Source organism: Salmo salar, chromosome 02 (genome assembly GCF_965601325.2).
Source record: "Salmo salar chromosome 02, fSalSal1, whole genome shotgun sequence".
In the NCBI taxonomy this organism is placed as follows: domain Eukaryota; kingdom Metazoa; phylum Chordata; class Actinopteri; order Salmoniformes; family Salmonidae; genus Salmo; species Salmo salar.
Window position 1 is genome coordinate 45,947,763 of NC_138292.1, and position 22,305 is coordinate 45,970,067.

The 22,305-nt window shown below is 45.8% G+C and overlaps 1 protein-coding gene across 7 annotated transcripts in view; it reads left to right on the forward strand.

Moving 5' to 3' along the window:
- dop1a (DOP1 leucine zipper like protein A) overlaps nt 1-19,033 on the forward strand; it is a 38,916-nt gene extending 19,883 nt beyond the window's left edge. For all 7 annotated transcript variants that reach the window (XM_014168516.3, XM_014168523.3, XM_014168530.3 and 4 more), the window contains 21 exons: nt 1,605-1,879; nt 2,149-3,423; nt 3,674-4,577; nt 6,276-6,387; nt 7,394-7,576; nt 8,128-8,253; nt 8,390-8,524; nt 9,374-9,429; nt 9,778-9,882; nt 10,722-10,788; nt 11,167-11,311; nt 11,697-11,776; nt 12,296-12,405; nt 12,607-12,756; nt 12,868-12,929; nt 13,075-13,227; nt 13,395-13,531; nt 13,930-13,985; nt 14,374-14,538; nt 14,885-15,014; nt 18,421-19,033. In XM_014168516.3, the coding sequence (XP_014023991.2) occupies nt 1,605-1,879; nt 2,149-3,423; nt 3,674-4,577; nt 6,276-6,387; nt 7,394-7,576; nt 8,128-8,253; nt 8,390-8,524; nt 9,374-9,429; nt 9,778-9,882; nt 10,722-10,788; nt 11,167-11,311; nt 11,697-11,776; nt 12,296-12,405; nt 12,607-12,756; nt 12,868-12,929; nt 13,075-13,227; nt 13,395-13,531; nt 13,930-13,985; nt 14,374-14,538; nt 14,885-15,014; nt 18,421-18,714 (4,720 nt within the window). In that variant the 3' untranslated portion in view covers nt 18,715-19,033. The remainder of the gene's footprint in view (nt 1-1,604; nt 1,880-2,148; nt 3,424-3,673; nt 4,578-6,275; nt 6,388-7,393; nt 7,577-8,127; nt 8,254-8,389; nt 8,525-9,373; nt 9,430-9,777; nt 9,883-10,721; nt 10,789-11,166; nt 11,312-11,696; nt 11,777-12,295; nt 12,406-12,606; nt 12,757-12,867; nt 12,930-13,074; nt 13,228-13,394; nt 13,532-13,929; nt 13,986-14,373; nt 14,539-14,884; nt 15,015-18,420) is intronic.
- The last annotated feature ends 3,272 nt before the right edge of the window (nt 19,034-22,305 follow it).

A 22,305-nucleotide genomic window follows, 5' to 3' on the forward strand; every position in this document is an offset into this window, starting at 1 on the left:
CATAGAATGGCAGCCTAGGCTGTCGACTAGTTCATTGAGCAGACAAGATGTGCTTATAATTCCCAAACCATTATTTTATAATATATTATTTTAGAGTTATACGAATATAATAGATTTTAGCTGAATAAAATAGAAAGGACATTTTCCCCAAACGATTATTGAGCGAGTGCGTACATGGAGGTCCTATACGCTTGATTTAGAGTTATTTGGCAACTTTAACTGTGAATGATTGTTTTTGATTTAGAGTGGTGCCATTATCAGCTAGGCAGGAACAGGGGCAGGGGAAAACAGACAAGTAATCTATATGCACTCTAATAGGGAATGGAGGATTCGCTTTCCCATGGTTCCTTTTTCAATCATGCCGGGTAGGCTACTCCGGTTGTAGGCTACAGCGGGATTGCATGTAGAAATTTGTGGGCTTATAAGAATTTATTTCACTCCACGCATTAACCAGCTCAAACTATGTATGCCAGACTCCAGCCCTGTCCTTGCAAGCTACCCAGTGCTTAATTTGGTAACGGACAGTAGCCCACTTAAGCCACAAAATCGAAAACCAAGTGAAATCTATTCGGGAACATCGATAGTAAACCCCCACCCCCCTTTGCCCTCAGAACAGCCTCAATTCGTTGGGGCATGGAATCTACAAGGTGTCAAGTGTTCCACAGGGATGCTGGCCCATGTTGAATCCAATGCTTCCCACAGTTGTCAAGTTGTCTGGATGTCCTTTGGGTGGTGGGCCATTCTCAATCTGAATGGGAAGCTGTTGAGTGTGTGAACCCCAGCAGCGTTGCAATTCTTGACACCAACCAGTGCGCCTGGCACATACTACCATACACTGTTCAAAGGCACTTAAATCTTTTGTCTTGCCCATTCACCCTCTGAATGGCACACATACATAATCCATGTCTCTATTGTCTTGAATCTTAAAAATCCTTCTGTAGCCGGTCCCCTCCCCTTCATCTACACTGATTTGAAGTGGATTTAACAAGTGACATCAATAAGGGATCATGGATTTACCTGGTCAGTCTGTCATGGAAAGAGCAGGTGTCCTTAATGTTTTGTACACTCAGTGTATGTTTAAGCTTTAAGATAGCCTTAGGCAGAGCTATATGTGTTGTATAACAAAACAAAATAATTATTTTGACGCTTTTTTGAGGGGCTTGGGTTCATATATATGTACATATTCTTATTTGTTCCTTTACACTTGTGTGTATTAGGTAGTTGTTGTGAAATTGTTAGATTACTTGTTAGATATTACTGCACGGTCGGAACTAGAAGCACAAGCATTTCGCTACACTCGCATCAACATCTGCTAACCATGTGTATGTATGCATCAACTACAGAGCGGAGAATAGGAGGAGATTATTGTGACTCAGCGGTCACATGGATTCTGACTGCGGTAATGACTCATGACTGCCGGTGTGGTGGTAATACAGCCATGGCAACAGCCCTACACACGTATATACACACACAAACAGACACGCTACCCCTTTGCCATTACAAATGAATATCTTCTGTCTTCTCTCTCTCTCTCTCTCTCTCTCTCTCTCTCTCTCTCTCTCTCTCTCTCTCTCTCTCTCTCTCTCTCTCTCTCCCCCTCCCAGGTCTCTGTTCATCATGCTGGACAGTCTAAGTTACTGGGATGCGTCGGCCAGTGCAGTGGGCCGGGCCTGGCTCAACCAGGTGCTCCAGAGGCACGACATCGCCCGGGTCCTGGAGCCCCTCCTGCTGCTGCTGCTGCACCCCAAGACTCACCGTGTGTCCATCCAGCGCGTCCAGGCCCAGCGCCACTGGGCCCAGGCGTTCCCTAACCACAACACACAGTCCGAACAGGACCCCTCAGAACCCATCTACATGAGGGACTCGGGAATCTGTGAGAGTGAGTAGAGGGGAGACACAGGTTAGAATGGTAGTGGACAGGACAGCCATGGTCGCGAAGAGATACAGGGCAGTGCAGGCTTTTGTTCCAGCACTAATAGATTCAACACTCATCTCATGATTGTTTAATGTTGGGCTGGAAGAAAAGTCTATAGCTCTAAAGGATCAGTGTCGTTTGGTGAACGTTGGTTTGGAGTGAATCTAGTTCAAGGTTCATTTCGACTCTGTAATTTATTTGCATAAACAGTATGTCACATCTTCTTCTCTCAGACTTCAGCCAGATGCCAGGGGACTCTCTGAAGTCAGGGCTCCGAGGGCTGCCATTGGGTGACATGGAGCCCTTCTGCCTGACAGTCAACCCTCTGAGTGACAGCCTGTCCCTGCTCAGCCTGAGCAGTGAGAACCTGGTGCTGAGCGGTGACTGCCATCCTCCTGACCAGCAGGGGGAACCCCACCACCATTGCTCTGAGTCCAGCGGCTCGCACTCCTCCTCCATAGACAATGGCAGCTTCGAGGAGCCAGACGGCACCTGCAGCACAGTGAACGGATGTGGTTCCGACCAAGTCCCTGTCCTTATAGAGTCAGACAGTATGGTTCCTGATGAGGAGGATTCACTAGAAGAGGCTGTGTTGTCAGTGTTAAATGAGTTGATAGACAGGGTGGTGGGTATGGGAGAGGAGGAGGGGCCACCTGAATCGCCGTCCCCCCCTGAAGAGTGGGCGCAGACGGACTCCGATAGCTCCTCGTCAGATACGCCGACCGGTCTTCGGCTCGATTCGGGCCCCCACACCCCCTCTCACCGCCTCGAGATGTTAGCGTGTGGCACCCTGGGGTTCTTCCATGTCACCCCACCGGACCAGACAGGAGAGGAGGGGGAGAGGCACCATGAGGGCATCACTCGCCACAGCTCGTCCCCCTCCATCGTGACCCTACCAGACAGCTCGGGCCTTGCCATCCCTCATGACCGGAGCCTCCGTTTGGACGTTGTGGACCTGCGGGCCCGTAAGCGCTCCCACAGCAGCACCCAGCTCAGCCTCAAGGGTAAGATCATGGAGCGTCTGCAAGACAAGTCCCCCGGCGCCAAGCCCAAGGTGAAGAAGAGCAAGAGGAAGGAGAGGCAGAGGAAAGCCCTGCAGGCCGAGAAGCTCCGGCCGCCCAGCATCTTCTTCGGAGACAGCCTGGATCTGGAGAACTGGTATAGCTGCGGAGAAGGTGAGGTGTCCGAGATCGAGAGTGACACCGGCTCGCCCTGTGGGGGCGGAGATGTGAGCGGGGACAATGGTCCGAACGGGAGAGTGGGGCGTAGAGCTTCCGCCTCGCCACCTCGGTTCAACATCCACCCCCTCTACCAGCACGTGCTGCTCTACCTGCAGCTGTACGACTCATCCCGCACGCTGCACGCCCTTTCGGCCATCGCCGCTATGCTGCGGGCGGCGCCATCGGACTTCGTGGACGCCATCTCCACCACCAGCATCAACAACACCTACACACCCCAGCTGTCACTGCTGCAGAACCTGCTGGCACGCCACCGCGTCTCCGTCATGGGCAAGTCATATTTAATTTTTTTATGCATTAAAAAACAGATTAAGACACTTAAGCACAAATGAACTAAAGGGGTAAAATGTATGCCGGAGGTGTAACACATTACGCTGATTCTAAGTTGCGCTGGATAAGAGCTACTAGATGACTAAAATGTCAATGTAAAATGTACACAAAGACCCTAAAAACCATACAATCTAAAGTTTTCTTATTAGAATGTAAAATAATGTGTTGTTCAATCTCCTTCTCCTCCCAGGTAAGGACTTCTACTGCCCCATCTCCCAGGACAGCCACTCCCACTCGTTCCGCAGCGCCATGTTCCTAGAGATCATCATCTCCCTCTGCCTCTACTTCCTGCGCTCCTACTACTCTGCCCACGTGGGCACGGCCGCCACCGACCTGGCGGGCAACCGGGCCATGCAGCTGACCAGCTTGGAGGTCCTCACCCTCCTCTTCAGCGAGCTGTCCAAGGTGACCGGCGGCTCGGCCAAAGGCTTCGCCAGCTTCATCAGCGACGTGCTGTCCAAGTGTAAGGTCCAGAAGGTGGTGCTCCACTGCCTGCTCTCCTCCATCTTCTCGGCCCAGAAGTGGCACGAGCAGCGGGCGGCCGGCGTCAACGTGACCTCCCAGGAGGAGGGTCTCTCAGAGGACAGTGTCATCAACCTCTCAGAAGATCAGATGGACGGCTGCAGCGCCGTTCAGTCCCAGCTGCTGAGGCTTCTCCAGAGCCTGGTGGTGCTGGAGCACAGGGTCCTAGTGCCCGCCGAGGAGGGGGGCGACGGGGGGCCCGTGGTCATCCCAGGGGGTGTAACATTAGGGAGTGTAACGTTAGGGACGGGTAGCGGGGCAGGTTCGGGCTTCGAACTGCTGGGAGGCGAGGTGGAGCACATGAACCCACAGCAGCCAATGACGTCGCTGCAGTACCTTCACGGGCAGCCTATCACGGCGCAGGGCATGTTCCTGTGTGCGGTGATCCGGGCGCTGCACCAGCACCATGCGTGTAAGATGCACCCGCAGTGGATCGGCCTGATCACGGCCACGCTGCCCTACATGGGCAAGGTACTGCGTAGGGTGGTGGCCTCGGTCACACTGCAGCTCTGTAGGAACCTGGATAACCTCATTCAACAGTACCGCTATGAGACTGCCATCACAGACACCAGGTAACTGCTATAGGATAGTTTCTTATAAGCCAATATGGGCTAGGCATTTGAAATGGTGCTGAGACATCTATATCCAACCATCCATCCATCAGTACTGGTTAGCCATTATAAACCCACACCACTGCTACCTTTGTCGTCCGCAGGACGATGGGATAGTGGCTGTATTGAAGGGTTTGTGTGTGTTTTAGGTCTACCTACTTAAGTTGAATGCACTGATTGTGAGTCACTCTGGATAAAAGTGTCTGATAAATAAGTGGAAAAATTGTTATTCCAGGATCTGGTGTGAAGGCAATTGCAAGCAGATTGTCAGTAACGAGGTTTCCATCCAACCATTTCATGAATTACCTGAAGTCACGACCGGGCTAATGGAAACAGGAAATGTTGGGACAATTTCTTAAATGTCGGGGGACAATTTGTTGATTCGACATGGTGGGACCTTTTTGTGTCAGTAAAATGTGGATTTATGCGCAAATATTTGATATAATAACCAAAGTAAACTTGGAGTCACGCAATGATATTTTGTGTGGTCCTCCCACTACGACTCGGAGAAAGCATGCAGTTTATTAGGCTATAGATAAAATAAGTTATGATGAACTTCAAAAGGTTGTGAAGGTGCACGGTGATGAGCTTGCTGCGCCTTTACAATAAATATCAATGGTCTTATTCTGGTGACATGATAATCGATGCTTGGCTCCATAATAATAATAATCAATGCTTTTTCTGCATAATAATGTCATCATATAGGTATCTGCAAACTGTTGTCTACAGCGCACGTGCCAAGACCATAGTGGGCACATTTGCTATTTAACGCAACTTTTTTGTGACAAAACCATCGGTACAGTTGAAAATTAGATGGTGACACATTGAACTGTATATTTCTATTCGGTACTTGAACATTTTAAAGGGATAGTGGCAATGAAGCCCTTTATCTATTTCCCCAAAATCAGATGAACTCGTGGATAACATTTTTGTCTGTCTCTGCATCCAGTATGAAGGAAGTTAGAGGTAGTTTTGTGAGCCAATGCTAACTAGCGTTAGCGCAATGACTTGAGCGCTACAGGAACACCTGGCATGCTTGCTGTTCCCATAGACTTCCAGTCATTGCGCTAACGCTAGTTTGCAACTTCCTTCAAACTGCAAACAGAGACATAAAAATGGTATCCTCAAGTTCATCTGGCTCTGGGAAAGTAGATAAAAGGCTTCATTTGCAAAATCTCAAACCATCCTTTTTAGAAGAAAAAACGTACCTTTTTATGTGCTCTACTTCATCATTCATGCATTTTTATCCACAGCAAGTCAGTTTGGTGGAAGCGCCACTGGTGGGAAAATACACATGTTATTTTATGCAGATTTCTGAGTGTTTGCCTGAAAATCTATCGCCAATTGGATGAACCTAGCTAGTGAAGTGAAATATTTGTATGAGTATGAATTGGTTAATTTAAGTACATATCCATGGCAATAGATTTACAGCTGCTTTGTAGCAGAGGGAATGTTTGTAAGAAATGAGTTGAGTGATGCTGCCACAAGATGGCTCTCTTGACCAGCAGTTGCCTCAATTACCCACCTTTGACTAATACCTTTGTAGATTCTACATTGTTGCTGTATATTCTATGACAACATGAATTGTTTATGGCAAAATAGTTTTTTCTACCAAATGATGACTATTCATTTATACTTTCCCCACTATCCCTCTTCCAGACCTCAGTGGATGGCCCTGTGCATCCCCCCAGATTTGATTCTTACAGTACTGGAAGGAGTGACGGCCATCATCCACTACTGTCTACTGGACCCATCCTCCCAGTATCACCAGGTGAGGACACTAGTCAGCCACGCTGCACTGCCAAGTAGACAGACATGTCATATCTGCATTGATTTAATGCTAATGTCACTTATTTACACATCGATAGACCTCCTTCATTGCATGCACGCACTCTGATGACTCATTCCTCCCTACATCTTCTCAGAGACCTATGTGTGCTTGTTCTTTTACATCACTTTGTGTATTTTGTATATGAGTATGTATTTTACTCTGTCACAGGATTTGCGTGTGCTGACAGTGCCTAATGGAAGTCTGCACACTGCTTGCACAGTCATCACATTTTGCTGCCTTAAAATTGTATTTAAAGAGGATTACATTTTCCGTACAGATCTACACAACCTACTACAGCATTTTCAAAATTATAGGACATTTTCCCAAATTAATAAATACACAATCAAGACATCGTATTTTTTTATGTCTTCACACTCCATAGTTAATACTTGGTGGAACCACCATTGGCAGCCATTACAGCTGTAAATCATTCTGAGTAAGATTTGACCAACTTTGCGCTTAGGGCAACATATATCCATTGTTATTGTCAAAATTGCTCAAGCTCAGTATATTTGGTTGGGAGTCATTGATTGACAGCAATATTCAAACCGTGATTGCTATTATCATGGCTATTGTGGTAGCAGCATCAAGTTATGGGTATGCTTGTCACCGGCAGGGACTTAGGAGTTTGTCATGATCAAAATGTAGTTTTCTGAAAACCGAGCCCTGGGATAGAGTTTTATTTTTCAGTGAGACAATTACACAAGTTTTAATGCTGAAGACACACCAGAATGGCTTTCCAAGAGGTGGTGAGTGTTCCTGAATAGTCCAGTGTCAGTGAAAATCTGCTTGGAAATGTAGAGACAAGGTTTGAATATTGCTGTCCATCAATGACTCACAACTACATTTATTGAGCTTGAGCAATTAAAAAAAAAATGGCTGCCAAAGGTGCTTCCACCAACTTTCACTAGTGACTGTATCTCCATGTCCCTGTCTCTCCTCTCAGCTGCAGGTGAGTGTGGATCAGAAGCACCTGGCGGAGGCTCGCTCAGGGATCCTGTCCATCCTCCACACCATCATGTCCTCCGTCACCCTGCTGTGGAGCGTCCTGTACCAGGCCGACAGCTCTGACCGGCCAGCCGCCGCCTCCGCTGCATCCACTTCCAACATCAACCTGGGATCCACCAAGGTACTGCATCTACACCCTGACCCTAAGCCTTTTCACAGTACTGAATTGAACTAAGGCGAGCCAAACCAAGCTGTACTGAGCTGCTCTGGTTACTCATCCATCCATAGTTGCTGGAACTGTGCTGAAATGTACAATGTGATAATAGCCAGCACAGTTCAGTCTGGGTCGACACGATACTGTGAAAAGAGTGCCTGTAGTTGATACCTAGATCAGTGTTCTTCAATATAATCAAATCTAAGTTTTTTGGTAGTGTACCTAGTATAGCCGGTGTTATAGCAGATGCAGCAAAATGCTTATGCTGCTAGCTCATAACTATCCTGCTCCTGGGCACCCTACAGGGTGTGCAGGCTTTTGTTTCAGCCCAGTACTCCTGATTTTGAGGATTCGGCTAAGTATCCATTAGCGCTGGACTGGAACAAAAGCCTGCACAACATGTGGGTTTCCCCCAGGACAATAACATTGTTGAAGGAGGATGGACCGTCCACTGCCCGTTGGCCTGGTCTTATTTCTGACACTGCATAGAGCGCTCAATCTTTCCTCTTTCTCCTCAGAACTTGCGTCAGCAGATCCTGGAGCTGCTAGGCCCCATCTCCATGAACCACGGAGCCCACTTCATGGCAGCTATCGCCTACGTGTGGAACGAGAGGAAGCAGGTCAAAACCACTGCCGCTTACAAGGTAAGCTCCAGAAATCAACATGGCAGAAACCCTTACCAAACACACACATTTTGTGTTATTAGTGTGGTTAATGGCAGGGCGCAGAGGTCTCTTACCTTGTCTTTGTCCATGTTCACGCACGTGTGTGTGTGTGTAGGTGATCCCCACTGCCAGTGAGGAGCAGCTGTTGCTGGTGGAGCTGGTACGGTCGGTCAGCGCCATGCGGACTGAGACCGTGATGCAGACGGTCAAAGAGGTCCTGAAGCAGCCGCCGGCCATCGCCAAAGAGAAGGTTGGTGCTGCGGTCTCACAATAGCCTGGAATCTAAACTGGCATGCTCTGTTTTACCATTGGAACAAAGCATATTCGTTTCCCAATACATACCCTTAGAACACACTGTGCTACGCTAACCTTGTTACAGTTTATGACTATATACAAAGCTGCACGACTCCTAGCCTCCTGCTTGCGTTAGTCCTAATTCACCCTAATGCAGGTCCTCTGTTACTATTACATGTTACTATTAAGCTGGGACTGAGAGATTTAAAAACAGCTTCTATCTCAAGGCCATCAGACTGCTAAACAGTAATCACTAAGTCAGAGAGGCTGCTGCCTACATTGAGACCCAATCACTGGACACTTTAATAAATGGATCACTAGTCACTTTATACAATGCACTCTAAATAATGCCACTTAAATAATGTTTACATATCGTACATTACTCATATCACATGTATATACTGTATTTTATACCATCTATTGCACCTTGCCTTTGCCACTCGGCCGTTGCTCATCCATATACTTATATGTACATATTCTCATTCACCCCTTTAGATTTGTGTGTATTGGGTAGTTGGGGAATTGTTAGATTACTTGTTAGATATTTCTGCGCTGTCGGAACTAGAAGCACAAGCATTTCGCCAGACTTGCATTAACATCTGCTAACCGTGTATGTGACCAATACAATTTGATTTTGATTTGATTGGACAGATACCATGTTATTGTTACAGTATATCAAAGTAAACTGGAAGCTTCCCTGCCACGACCTCATTATGTTCTAATTAAATGTAATTCAGTCCAGTGTTAACTCTTCCTCAACCCTCTCTCCCCTTCTCTCACTCCTCTTCCTTCTTTCTCACCGTAGAAGCATCTGTCTCTGGAGGTGTGCATGCTGCAGTTCTTCTATGCTTACGTTCAGAGGTGAGACCAACAGCCCTCCTCCACCTGTCTGTCAAGTGTGTTGAGCATAGGTAGCAAATATATGAGATGTTGGCAATGTAAATCCATGTGAATCCTAAGACAATCAATTAGTTTGAGTTTTCCCTGTCATGTTCAGTTTGACATTTTTGTACGTCAAGTGTAGAATAAAATTGATTTAAATTCAGATAAAATGCCTGAATTTCGTTACTTTGATTGTCCAATTCATTAAGTTCTGTAGCGTTTCTATTATTGTTACTAAACTGTTTATAAAGGTATCTCACTTAAATTAGTACTTGATCATCATTAGAACATTGTTTGTGACTGTATCCTGCTTGTCTGTCTATGCAGGATCCCTGTGTCCAGTCTTGTGGACAGTTGGCCGTCTCTGCTGGCCCTGCTGAAGGACTCGGTACAGCTGGGGCTGCCTGCTCCTGGACAGTTCCTCATACTGGGGTTAGACCGCACACACACACACCAGCTCCCGGGTGGCGCAGCGGTCTAAGGCACTGCATCTCAGTGCACGAGGCGTCACTACTGTCCTTGGTTCGAAATTCAGGCTGTATCACATCCGGCCGTGATTGGGAGTCCCATAGGGCGCCACACAATTGGCCCAGTGTCGTCCGGGTTTGGCCGTGGTAGGCAGTCATTGTAAATAAGAATTTGTTCTTAACTCACTTACCTAGTTAAATAAAATAAATACAAATTATACCAGGCACTACATCTATCGATCAAGCTACCGAAGACCAGTCAATTTCAATAAGGGAAAGGAGACACAAGGATACATTTAAGCAATAATGCCCAAGGAGTTATGGTATATGGCCAATATACCACAGCTAAGGGGTGTTCTTACGCACAATGCAACGCGGAGTGCCTGGACACACCCATTAGCCGTGGTATATTGGCCATATACCACAAATCCCCAGGTTCCTTATTACTATTATAATCTGCTTACTAAAATAATTAGAGCACCTAATATACCACAGCTGTCAGCCACTCAGCATTCAGGGCTCGAACCACCCAGTTTATAATTAGTTAATCGTCAGAGGAGGGAGAATCTTGCAAGCCATCTTTGACACTGTGCTGGATACGCGAATATCCAACATGACGTTGTGAGCCTGTTGTTTGTAAGCTACAACCACAAAGGGGGAGAGCGCTGCGATTCCTTACTATAACTGCGCTTTACAACACTCTGAGACTCTGCCCTCTCTCACTTCCACTATCACTCCCGTCCCCTTATCTACCCTGTACATACGCAGCCACCAGACTAACCTATCCATCTGTCTCTTCCCCAGAGTTCTGAATGAGTTCATCCTCAAGAACCCAAACCTGGAGAGCAAGAAGGACCAGCGGGAGCTGCAAGTAAGCCTCAGTCCCATGCAAAAGGATTCACTATTCTTTTGTCTTTAAGATGACATAATTCACAATTCTTATCTCCTAGAAAATATAAGATAATATTCATCGAGGTAAGCCCCATCGAGGACCACTATGGAATCAAGTGTTTTGAATAGTACTTGAATGTGCCATCTTCTGGGAATACAATGTACATATTGCTGAACATGTTTTTACCCAAATAAATTCAATTCAAGAGTTCCGTTCCATTATTTACCCCAGCATACCAATTAGATTGAAGCAATGTATTGGGCATGCGTTTTATTTAAGTGGTATGGCAGTATGGGTATTGTAATGAAGCCAGTATGATTATTCACTGTGTGTGTGTGTGTGTGTGTGCGTGTGCAGGATGTGACCCACAAGGTGGTGGAGGCCATCGGAACCATCGCAGGCTCCTCTCTGGAACAGACCACCTGGCTGAGGAGGAACCTGGAGGTCAAGGCGTCGCCACAGATCATGGTGGACGGGACCAGCCTGGAGCAAGACGTAGAGGGTAGGAGCGATGAGAGGACCCTGGCTGTCTGTGCTAGTTGTGTACAATACGTCAGCTTCATGTTCATTGGGGCACCAAATTCTTATTGGACAAGTCCAGGGTAGTCCCTCCCTGTTTCAGTCCGTTTTCTTCCGTTTGGTCCCTAATGAACACAACCTTAATTGGGAATGTGCCGATTTTAGAGATGTTTCTTGTGTGACTGAATGTATGGCTATGTTTCAATATCCACACAGTCATACCACTTAGAATGACCCAATGTATTGGGAATGCATTCAAAGGGGTAGGTTATGTTAGTGTGGATGTTGGATTGTGCTCACGTACAGCGTGCGTCTGCGTGTGTGTCTGTGCTGCGTATGATGAGTCACTAATGGCGTGTGTGTTTCAGATCTAATGCTCACAGTGATGGAGGCGTCCAGCTTCACTCCATCTGTGTACAGCGTTCACGCCCTCACACTGCTAGCGGAGGTAAAACACCAAGCACTCTGTCTGGCCGTCTTGTCTGTCGGGGTGTGTTCGTCCAGCCGCGCGTCCTCTCCACTCACGGCTACCAACAGCCTTGCTTCTGCTATTAGGACCCACACACAGTCTACTCGCACTCAGCTGATTTACGATCAGCTCTCCCTCCCCCAGGCCCAACCTCAATCACTATTAGCAAAGCAATAAATCCTTCCCTGGACACTGTCGCTGTTGAAGCCAAATATAAACCCGAGCCACTAACTGTGCCTCGCTTGCTTTAGTGTTATAACCAGACATCCCACTCTTCCTGTTGTTTAGGCTTATGTCACTCTCATGTGACCTGTTTACTCATTGCAGTGCGTGAGTGTTTATTGGTCGGTTTATGTCTGCTGTAGTGCAAGGATGTATCTTTTTAAAGCAATATCGCAATGTGCTAGGTTTTATAGTACTTTTCAGTGTAGTATGCTGTTGCCATGTATCCTATCTGAACAGTGCCGAGTATTGAGAGTAGTGATTGTGTGTTGTCAGGTGCTGGCCCATCTCCTAGACATGGTGTTCTACAGTGATGAGAAAGAGAGGGTGATCCCTCTACTGGTGAACATTATGCACTATGTCGTGCCCTACCTCCGCAACCACAGGTAGGGATGGACCAGCCAATACACTACACTCCTCCACTAGAGCCTTGAGCACTCCCAGGTCCTCAGTTACACTAAATAACATGCCCATGGGATCTGCCTAGGAAACACTCCCAAGCTGTATAACTAGGGCCCAGTATATCCTGGTCATGTCTGGGTCCTAATCTCTAATGTCCGCTGTCTCTGTGCTCTCTTCCTTGGCAGTGCCCACAATGCCCCCAGCTACCGGGCGTGTATCCAGCTGCTGAGCAGCCTGAGTGGGTACCAGTACACCCGGCGGGCCTGGAAGAAAGAAGCCTTCGACCTCTTCATGGACCACACCTTTTTCCAGATGGATTCCTCCTGTGTCAGCCAGTGAGTTGAGAATTGTTGAGTGTGTGGGGGAGGGGACGTGGGCTGTGTATTCTTGTTATGTGTGCTTCATATAATAGGATTCTATCTGACATCCTCTCCTGTATTTTCCAGTTGGAGAGCCATCATTGATCATCTTATGACCCACGACAAGACCACGTTTAGAGATCTTATGAGTAAGTATAATTAGTAGCCTGATTCTTCTAATTGAGAATTTCTGTGTGGATATCATTTCTGTGAGGTTTACAGGTAAATATATGGGTAGATTTTATATTACAACTGTTATAGTGTAGTTGTTAAGGCGTGTGTGTGTGTCTGCAGCTCGTGTGGCGGTGGCTCAGAGCAGCTCTCTGAATCTGTTCTCTAACCGAGACGCAGAGCTGGAGCAGAGAGCCATGCTGCTCAAACGCCTGGCCTTCACCATCTACAGCAGCGAGGTGGACCAGTACCAGAAATACCTACCTGACATACAGGGTAAACACGCACATGCAGATAGGCACGCACACAAACACACACACCCCCACTTACAAACACAAACACTACTAAGACGCAAACACACACATCCTTCTGTTTTCAAATATTTACACACACACAGCGGATGGCGTATCGACTTATATGAGTGTGTGTGTTTTCCCCATCAGAGCGGCTGGTGGAGAGTCTTCGTCTGCCCCAGGTGCCCATCCTCCATGCCCAGGTGTTCCTGTTCTTCAGAGTTCTACTGCTGCGCATGTCTCCTCAACACCTCACCTCACTGTGGCCCACCATGATCACTGAACTGGTGAGAGACCCTAGAGCACGCTACAAACATACACCGCAACAACAAAAAACGGACGCACTTAGTCACACGCAGACGCAAGCGACAACTGCCGATGAACAGCCTGATGAAGGCCCACGCCAAGCCCAAACACCTCTGCGTTTGGTTGTCCTACTGTTTATAAATATTCCGAGAGATAAGGTCGGCTTTTTAAGTAAAGTAATGGGTGTCTTGATTGGGAAAGTAACCCCCACTGTTGTTCTTGCAATACTTTTTCGATTACTGAGTTGTGGCTATCATCCCCTTTTGTCTCAAACTACTGTACTATAGATCGTCGACCAAGGTAATAGATTGTTATATATAATCCTAACAGTGTGTGGCTTTTCTCCTATTTACTTACCTATGTATTTTCTCCCTCTCAGGTTCAGGTCTTTTTACTCATGGAGCAGGAGCTTACTGCAGACGAGGACATGTCAAGGTAACTGTCAATCCACCAAATGGGAGTGGACATTGATTAATACATGACAATGAAACGTGTGTGTTTTTCCTGCCATAGAAATTATGTGATTTGATGATGGATTGGATTTATTGAGTTTCAGGTGCTCAACGCGCTTTAGATTGTATGGTGGGGAAACTTCCACTATCAATGTGTATCTTCAACCTGGGTGACTTTGTAGGGCTGGTTTCCTGGACACAGATTAAGAGTAGACCTGAATTTAAAAGCATGTTCAATGGAGATTCTCCATTGAAAAGTGCATTTGAGTCCAGGGCTAGATTTAATCTGTGTCTAGGAAACTGGTCCGTTCCATCTGAGTCTATGCTGTGTGTATGCATTGGTCATGTTTCCATCTGGGTTTGACCTGTAGGACGTCAGGTCCATCGGTGGCTGGCCTGGAGACCACCTACTCTGGAGGGAACGGTTTCTCCACCTCCTACAACAGCCAGCGCTGGCTCAACCTCTACCTGTCTGCCTGCAAACTGCTGGACCTGGCCCTGGCCCTGCCCTCAGAGAGCCTTCCTCAGTTCCAGATGTGTGTACTAACCCACTACTCCTGCCTGGATTCATACACTCACATACAGTACATTTATCTGAAGACTGTAGTGCACACTGTACTCTTTCCTTTATATTTTTTGGAAGGTATAAAAGGTTTAAGCACAGATTGTGTTTCATAACACATGAAAGTATGTTGCATCACTTTTACCCAATGAGGTCCTGAAGCCTTTTCACACTATCGTACTGAACGAAATCATTCAGTGATGGCTCATATATTTTCCTGTCACTTTGTCCTTTTCCGTCATAAATTGTGTGTGTTTTGCTCAGAAGTGTGAAAAGGTTTATGTGTGTGTAATTTGGGCATTGGTTGTGTTCTTTCCCAGGTACCGCTGGGCCTTTATCCCCGAGGCATCTGATGACTCGGGCCTGGAGGTGAGACGACAGGGGACCCACCAGAGAGAGTTCAAACCCTACGTTGTCCGACTAGCCAAGCTGCTGAGGAAACGAGCCAAGGTAACTGCTCTGGTCTACCTTCAGAGCAACATAATGCAAGGCTAGACATAGACCCACATTAGCAAAAGTGACCAACTTCAGCTATTACTGACATTTGGGACAACTTAAGGCCAGTAGTGTAGGAGCCTGGACACAGCAGGCTGAAAGTCTTTTCCGAAAGCCATCAGTGGGCGAACATCAGCTGCAGTCCCCGCGGTGTGTTCCAGGGGCCACCTGCCGGGTGGTCAGGAGTGAGGCAGTCTTTCACGATTCAACATGTAGAATCTTGGATGAGCGTCAGGGATAGCTTCGCACCCTTGACCCAATCAGAGCACTAGGGCACTTTCCCCACGTGACAACAACTTGAGAAATGTAAATGTCAGCTGTGTTCCAGCATGTTTTGTACTTAATTTGAAAAAAAGACAATCCAGTCAGGTAATGGCACACCAACAAAGCACATACAGTTGAAGTCAGAAGTTTACGTACACTTAGGTTGGAGTCATTAAAACTCATTTTTCAAACACTCAACAAATTTCTTGTTAACAAACTATAGTTTTGGCAAGTCAGTTAGGACATCTACTTTATGCATGACACAAGTAATTTTTCCAACAATTGTTTACAGACAGATTATTTCACTTATAATTCACTGTATCACAATTCCAGTGGGTCAGAAGTTTACTTACACTAAGTTGACTGTGCGTTTAAACAACTTGGAAAATTCCAGAAAATGATGTCATGGGTTTAAAGCCTCTGATAGTCTAATTGACATCATTTGAGTCAATTGGAGGTGTACCTGTGGATGTATTTCAAGGCCTACCTTCAAACTCAGTGCCTCTTTGCTTGACATCATGGGAAAATCAAAAGAAATCAGCCAAGAACTCGGGAAAAGAAATTGTAGACCTCCACAAGTCTGGTTAATCCTTGGGAGCAATTTCCAAACACCTGAATGTACCACGTTCATCTGTACGAACAATAGTGCTCAAGTATAAACACTATGGTACCACGCATCCGTCATACCGCTCAGGATGGAGACGCGTTCTTTCTCCTAGAGATGAGTGTACTTTGCTGCGACTTTTTGGAGAAATGTCCTCTGGTCTGATGAAACAAAAATAGAACTGTTTGGCCATAATGACCATTGTTATGTTTGGAGGAAAAATGGGGAGGATTGCAAGCCGAAGAACACCTTCCCAACCGTGAAGCACAAGGGGTGGCAGCATCATGTTGTTGGGGTGCTTTGCTGCAGGAGGGACTGGTGCACTTCACAAAATAGATGACATCATGAGGATGGAAAATTCTGGATATACTGAAGCAACATCTCAAGACATCAGTCAGGAAGTTAAAGCTTGGTCGCAAATGGGTCTTCCAAATGGACAATGGCCACAAGCATACTTCCAAAGTTGTGGGAAAATGGCTTAAGGACAACAAAGTCAACGTATTGGAGTGGCCATCACACAGCCTGACCTCAATCTTATAGAAAATTTGTGGGCAGAACTGAAAATGCGTGTGCGAGCAAGGAGGCCTACAAACCTGACCCAGTTACACCAGCTCTGTCAGGAGGAATGGGCCAAAATTCGCCCAACTTATTGTGGGAAGCTTGTGGAAGGCTACTCGAAACATTTGTCCCAAGTTAAACAATTTAAAGGCAATGCTACCAAATACTAATTGAGTGAATGTAAACTTCTGACCCACTTGGAATGTGATGAAAGAAATAAAAGCTGAAATAAATCACTCTCTCTAGTATTATTCTGACATTTAACATTCTTAAAATGAAGTGGTGATCCTAACTGACCTAAGACAGGGAATTTTTACTAGGAATTGTGAAAAACTGAGTTTAAATGTATTTGGCTAAGGTGTATGTAAACTTCTGACTTCAACTGTACATATAAACTAAGCAAAAAAAGAAATGTCCTCTCACTGTCAACTGGGTTTATTTTCAGCAAACTTAACATGTGTAAATATTTGTATGAACATAAGATTTAACAACTGAGACATAAACTGAACAAGTTCCACAGACGTGTTACTAACAGAACTTTAATTATGTGTCCCTGAACAAAGGGGGGGTCAAAAGTAACAGTCAGTATCTGGTGTGGCCACCAGCTGCATTAAGTACAGCAGTGCATCTCCTCCTCATGGACTGCACCAGATTTGCCAGTTATTGCTGTGAGATGTTACCCCACTCTTCCACTAAGGCGGCTGCAAGTTCCCGGACATTTCTGGGGGGAATGGCCCTAGCCCTCACCCTCCGATCCAACAGGTCCCAGACGTGCTCAATGGGATTGAGATCCGGGCTCTTCGTTGGACATGGCAGAACACTGACATTCCTGTCTTGCAGGAAATCATGCACAGAACGAGCAGTATGGCTGGTGGCATTGTCATGCTGGAGGGTCATGTCAGGATGAGCCTGCAGGAAGGGTAACACATGAGGAGGATGTCTTCCCTGTAACACACAGCGTTGAGGTTGCCTGCAATGACAACAAGCTCAGTCCGATGATGTTGTGACACACCGCCCCAGACCATGACGGACCCTCCACCTCCAAATTGATCCCCCTCCAGAGTACAGGCCTCGGTGTAGTGCTCATTTCTTCGACGATAAACGCAAATCCGACCATCACCCCTGGTGAGACAAAACCGCGACTCGTCAGTGAAGAGCACTTTTTGCCAGTCCTGTCTGGTCCAGCGACGGTGGGTTTGTGCCCATAGGCGACGCTGTTGCCAGTGATTTCTGGTGAGGACCTGCCTTACAACAGGCCTACAAGCCCTCAGTCCAGCCTCTCTCAGCCTATTGCGGACAGTCTGAGCACTGATGGAGGGATTGTTCGTTTCTGGAGTAACTTGTACCTGTCCTGCAGGTGTGATGTTCGGATGTACCTATCCTGCGCAGGTGTTGTTACACGTGGTTTGCCACTGCGCGGACGATCAGCTGTCCGTCCTGTCACCCTGTAGCGCTGTCTTAGAGGTCTCACAGTACGGACAGTGCAATTTATTGCCTTGGCCACATCTGCACTCCTCATCCCTCCTTGCAGCATGCCTAAGGCATGTTCACGCAGATGAGCAGGGACCCTGGGCATCTTTATTTTGGTGTTTTTCAGAGTCAGTAGAAAGGCCTCTTTAGTGTCCTAAGTTTTCATAACTGTGACCTTAATTGCCTACTGTCTGTAAACTGTTAGTGTCTTAACGACCGTTCCACAGGTGCATGTTCATTAATTGTTTATTGGTCATTGAACAAGCATAGGAAACAGTCTTTTAACCCTTTACAATGAAGATCTGTGAAGTCATTTGGATTTTTACGAATTATCTTTGAAAGACAGGGTCCTGAAAAAGGATGTTTTTTTTGTTGCTGAGTTTAATATGTGTAGTCATAGCTATATAAAGTCACAGCTCTTTGCTCATTCTGCTGTCATCTGTTTCCATCCATTCCGTCCCATAGAAGAACCCAGAGGAGGACTGTTCCCTGCGTACTCTGTCCTGGGAACCGGGTCACCTCACCCTGACGCTCTACATGATCCGCAGTATGGAGCAGCTCCTCCCCTTCTTCAACCTGCTCAGCCAGGTGTTCAACAGTAAGGCCAGCAGCCGCAATGCCGCCCCGAGTCAATCTGGGCCCTCCTTCCCTAACAAGGAGGGCAAGCTGGAGAGCCAAAAAGTGTTCTGGAGCCGGGCACGGCAGAACATTGAGGAGATGGTGGAGAAAGACTTTCTAGAGGGCCTTATCAAGACGTGAATATGAGGGACAGAGGGAAATGTATTTTCCGAAGGGAAATAAATTAATAAAAAACACTAGTGAATGAAACTCATCTTGTATATAAGGGAACATATTAGGGACATAAACCATGGGAACTAAAAATAAATCAAGTTTGTACATTTTTTCTTTCTTTTTATAATGACTGTATTTTACTTTTCAAAGGCTTTTAATTATTTGTATATACAGGGCAGCTGTGAAGACTGACTGACAGTTTGTGCAAGCCCTCTCTGGGACAATGTGAAGATGCTGTGCAATTCTATATTGTTGTGACTTACTGAATTAAAGACTTATCATGAGATCTACATGCCCTGTGTGTCTCGGTCTCACCCTCACCATGGACAGACAAGTTATTTGAAATGGTTTGAGCATCGTAGAGCGTGGAAAGCACTTAAAGGCCCAGTGCAGTCGTTTTTATCTCAATATCACATTTTTGTTTAGCAATTAAGTACCTTACTGTGATTGTTTTCAATTACAATTGTCAAAAAATAGTCATAGCTTCTTGGCAAAGAGCAATTTCTCAAGCAAGAATTTCGCTTGGACTGCCTGGAAGTGGAGAGGGGAAAACTGAAAGCTAGCTGTTATTTGCGGAGAGGTTTGGAACTCTCTTATTGGTCTATTCACCAGTCAGACTCCATCCCACCAAAACAGGCTGATATTTCACACTGTCTTTTCAAACTGCTCTCACACTAAAAGTGTGTGGAAATATAAAACTGGGCCTTTAACAAGTTCTCTCTCTCATATTGTACATAAATAGTCTGATGTGTGCCATTTGTATGCATCATTTTATGTATAGTGTTGGGGATGACTAATAGAATGAATAACTAGAATGTTGTCACACATTTTGGCCAGTTACATCCACCACTTTGTGAAATATGATATTAGATAGATTTGAAAAAGACCAAAACTACAATGAAATTAGTATAATAAGACTAATACATTCCTCTACAAGGTTTTGCAGCAGGAGGACTTTTTGGAAGTCTTCCTCAGGCATGAAAACATCCTCACAAAGAGGGAGCGCTTGCGGGGTTTCTTCTATGGTTGAGAGGTAGAGTTTTTGGCAATATATACGGTGCTAGGCACGAGAGAGGGCTGACATGAACATGAATTTGTGTCTATCAAACATTTCCCTCCCAACTTTTCTCTTTACTGTAATGACTGTCCATGTTGAGGCATTGGAAGTACAGTCGTGGCCAAAGGTTTTGAGAATGACACAAATATTAATTTTCACAAAGTCTGCTGCCTCAGTTTGTATGATGGCAATTTGCATATACTCCAGAATGTTATGAAGAGTGAGCAGATGAATTGCAATTAATTGCAAAGTCCCTCTTTGCCATGCAAATGAACTGAATCCCTACAAAACATTTCCACTGCATTTCAGCGCTGCCACAAAAGGAACAGCTGACATCATGTCAGTGATTCTCTCGTTAACACAGGTGTGAGTGTTGACGAGGACAAGGCTGGAGATCACCCTGTCATGCTGATTGAGTTCGAATAACAGACTGGAAGTTTCAAAACGAGGGTGGTGCTTCGAATCATTGTTCTTCCTCTGTCAAACATGGTTACCTGCAAGGAAACACGTGCTGTCATTATTGCTTTGCACAAAAAGGACTTCACAGTGAAGGAATTTGCTGCCAGTAAGATTGCACCTAAATCAACCATTTATCGGATCATCAAGAAGTTCAAGGAGAGCGGTTCAATTGTTGTGAAGAAGGCTTCAGGGCGCCCAAGAAATTCCAGCAAGCGCCAGGACCGTCTCCTAAAGTTGATTCAGCTGCGGGATCGGGGCACCACCAGTACAGAGCTTGCTCAGGAATGGCAGCAGGCAGGTGTGAGTGCATCTGCACGCACAGTGAGGCGAAGACTTTTGGAGGATGGCCTGGTGTCAAGAAGGGCAGCAAAGAAGCCACTTCTCTCCAGGAAAAACATCAGGGACAGACTGATATTCTGCAAAAGATACAGGGATTGGACTGCTGAGGACTGGGGTAAAGTCATTTTCTCTGATGAATCCCCTTTCCGATTGTTTGGGGCATCTGGAAAAAAGCTTGTCCGGAGAAGACATGGTGAGCGCTACCATCAGTTCTGTGTCATGCCAACAGTAAAGCATCTTGAAACCATTCATGTGTGGGGTTGCTTCTCAGCCAAGGGAGTGGGCTCACTCACAATTTTGCCGAAGAACACAGCCATGAATAAAGAATGGTACCAACACATCCTCCGAGAGTAACTTCTCCCAACCATCCAGGAACAGTTTGGTGACGAACAATGCCTTTTCCAGCATGATGGAGCACCTTGCCATAAGGCAAAAGTGATAACTAAGTGGCTCGGGGAACAAAACATCGATATTTTGGGTCCATGGCCAGGAAACTCCCCAGACCTTAATTCCATTGAGAACTTGTGGTCAATCCTCAAGAGGCGGGTGTACAAACGAAAACCCACAAATTCTGACAAAGTTCAAGCATTGATTATGCAAGAATGGGCTGCCATCAGTCAGGATGTGGCCCAGAAGTTAATTGACTGCATGCCAGGGCAGATTGCAGAGGTCTTGAAAAAGAAGGGTCAACACTGAAAATATTGACTCTGCATCAACTTCATGTAATTGTCAATAAAGCCCTTTGACACTTATGAAATGCTTGTAATTATACTTCAGTATTCCATAGTAACATCTGACAAAAATATCTAAAAAAGCAGCAAACTTTGTGAAAATTAATATTTGTGTCATTCTCAAAACTTTTGGCCACGACTGTACATTAAAGGGCCAAAACATCCTTGGTTGGCAGATTCAAATGTAAAGATTGTTTCATTTTATGTACACAGTTAAACATAGGCATATACTAAAGGGGTCTTAATGTATGGACTTACAAATGCAGTAGTTATCCCCGTGGACAATCTTAGCCTGGTCCCGTGCTGCCTCTGAGGCCTGGCAGTTCTTTATATATATATATATATATATATATATACAGTGCCTTTGGAAACTATTCAGATCCCTTCACTTTTTCCACATTTTCTTAGGTTACAGCCTAAATCATTTTTTTCCCTCATCAATCCACACACAATACCCTATAATGACAAAGCAAAAACCGTTTTTTTTTTTTTTTTTTGCTAATTATCTTTAATAAAACTGTTATCACATTTACATAACTATTCAGACCCTTTACTCAGTACTTTGTTAAAGCATCTTTGGCAGCGATTACAGATTCGAGTCTTCTCGAGTGTGACGCAAAAAACTTGGCACACCTGTATTCGGGGAGTTTCTCCCATTCTTCCTTCAAGTCCGGGCTCTGGCTTGGCAACTCAAGGACATTCAGAGACTTGTCCTGAAGCCACTCCTGCGTTGTCTTGGCTGTGTGCTTAGGGTCATTGTCCTGTTGCAAGCTGAACCTTCGCCCTAGTCTGAGGTCCTGAGTGCTCTGGAGCAGGTTTTCATCAAGGATCTCTCTGTACTTTGCTCCATTCATCTTTGTTTCGATCCTGACTAGTCTCCCAGTCCCTGCCACTGAAAAACATTCCCACAGCATGATGATGCCACCACCATGCTTCAATCAATCAATCAAATGTATTTATAAAGCCCTTTTT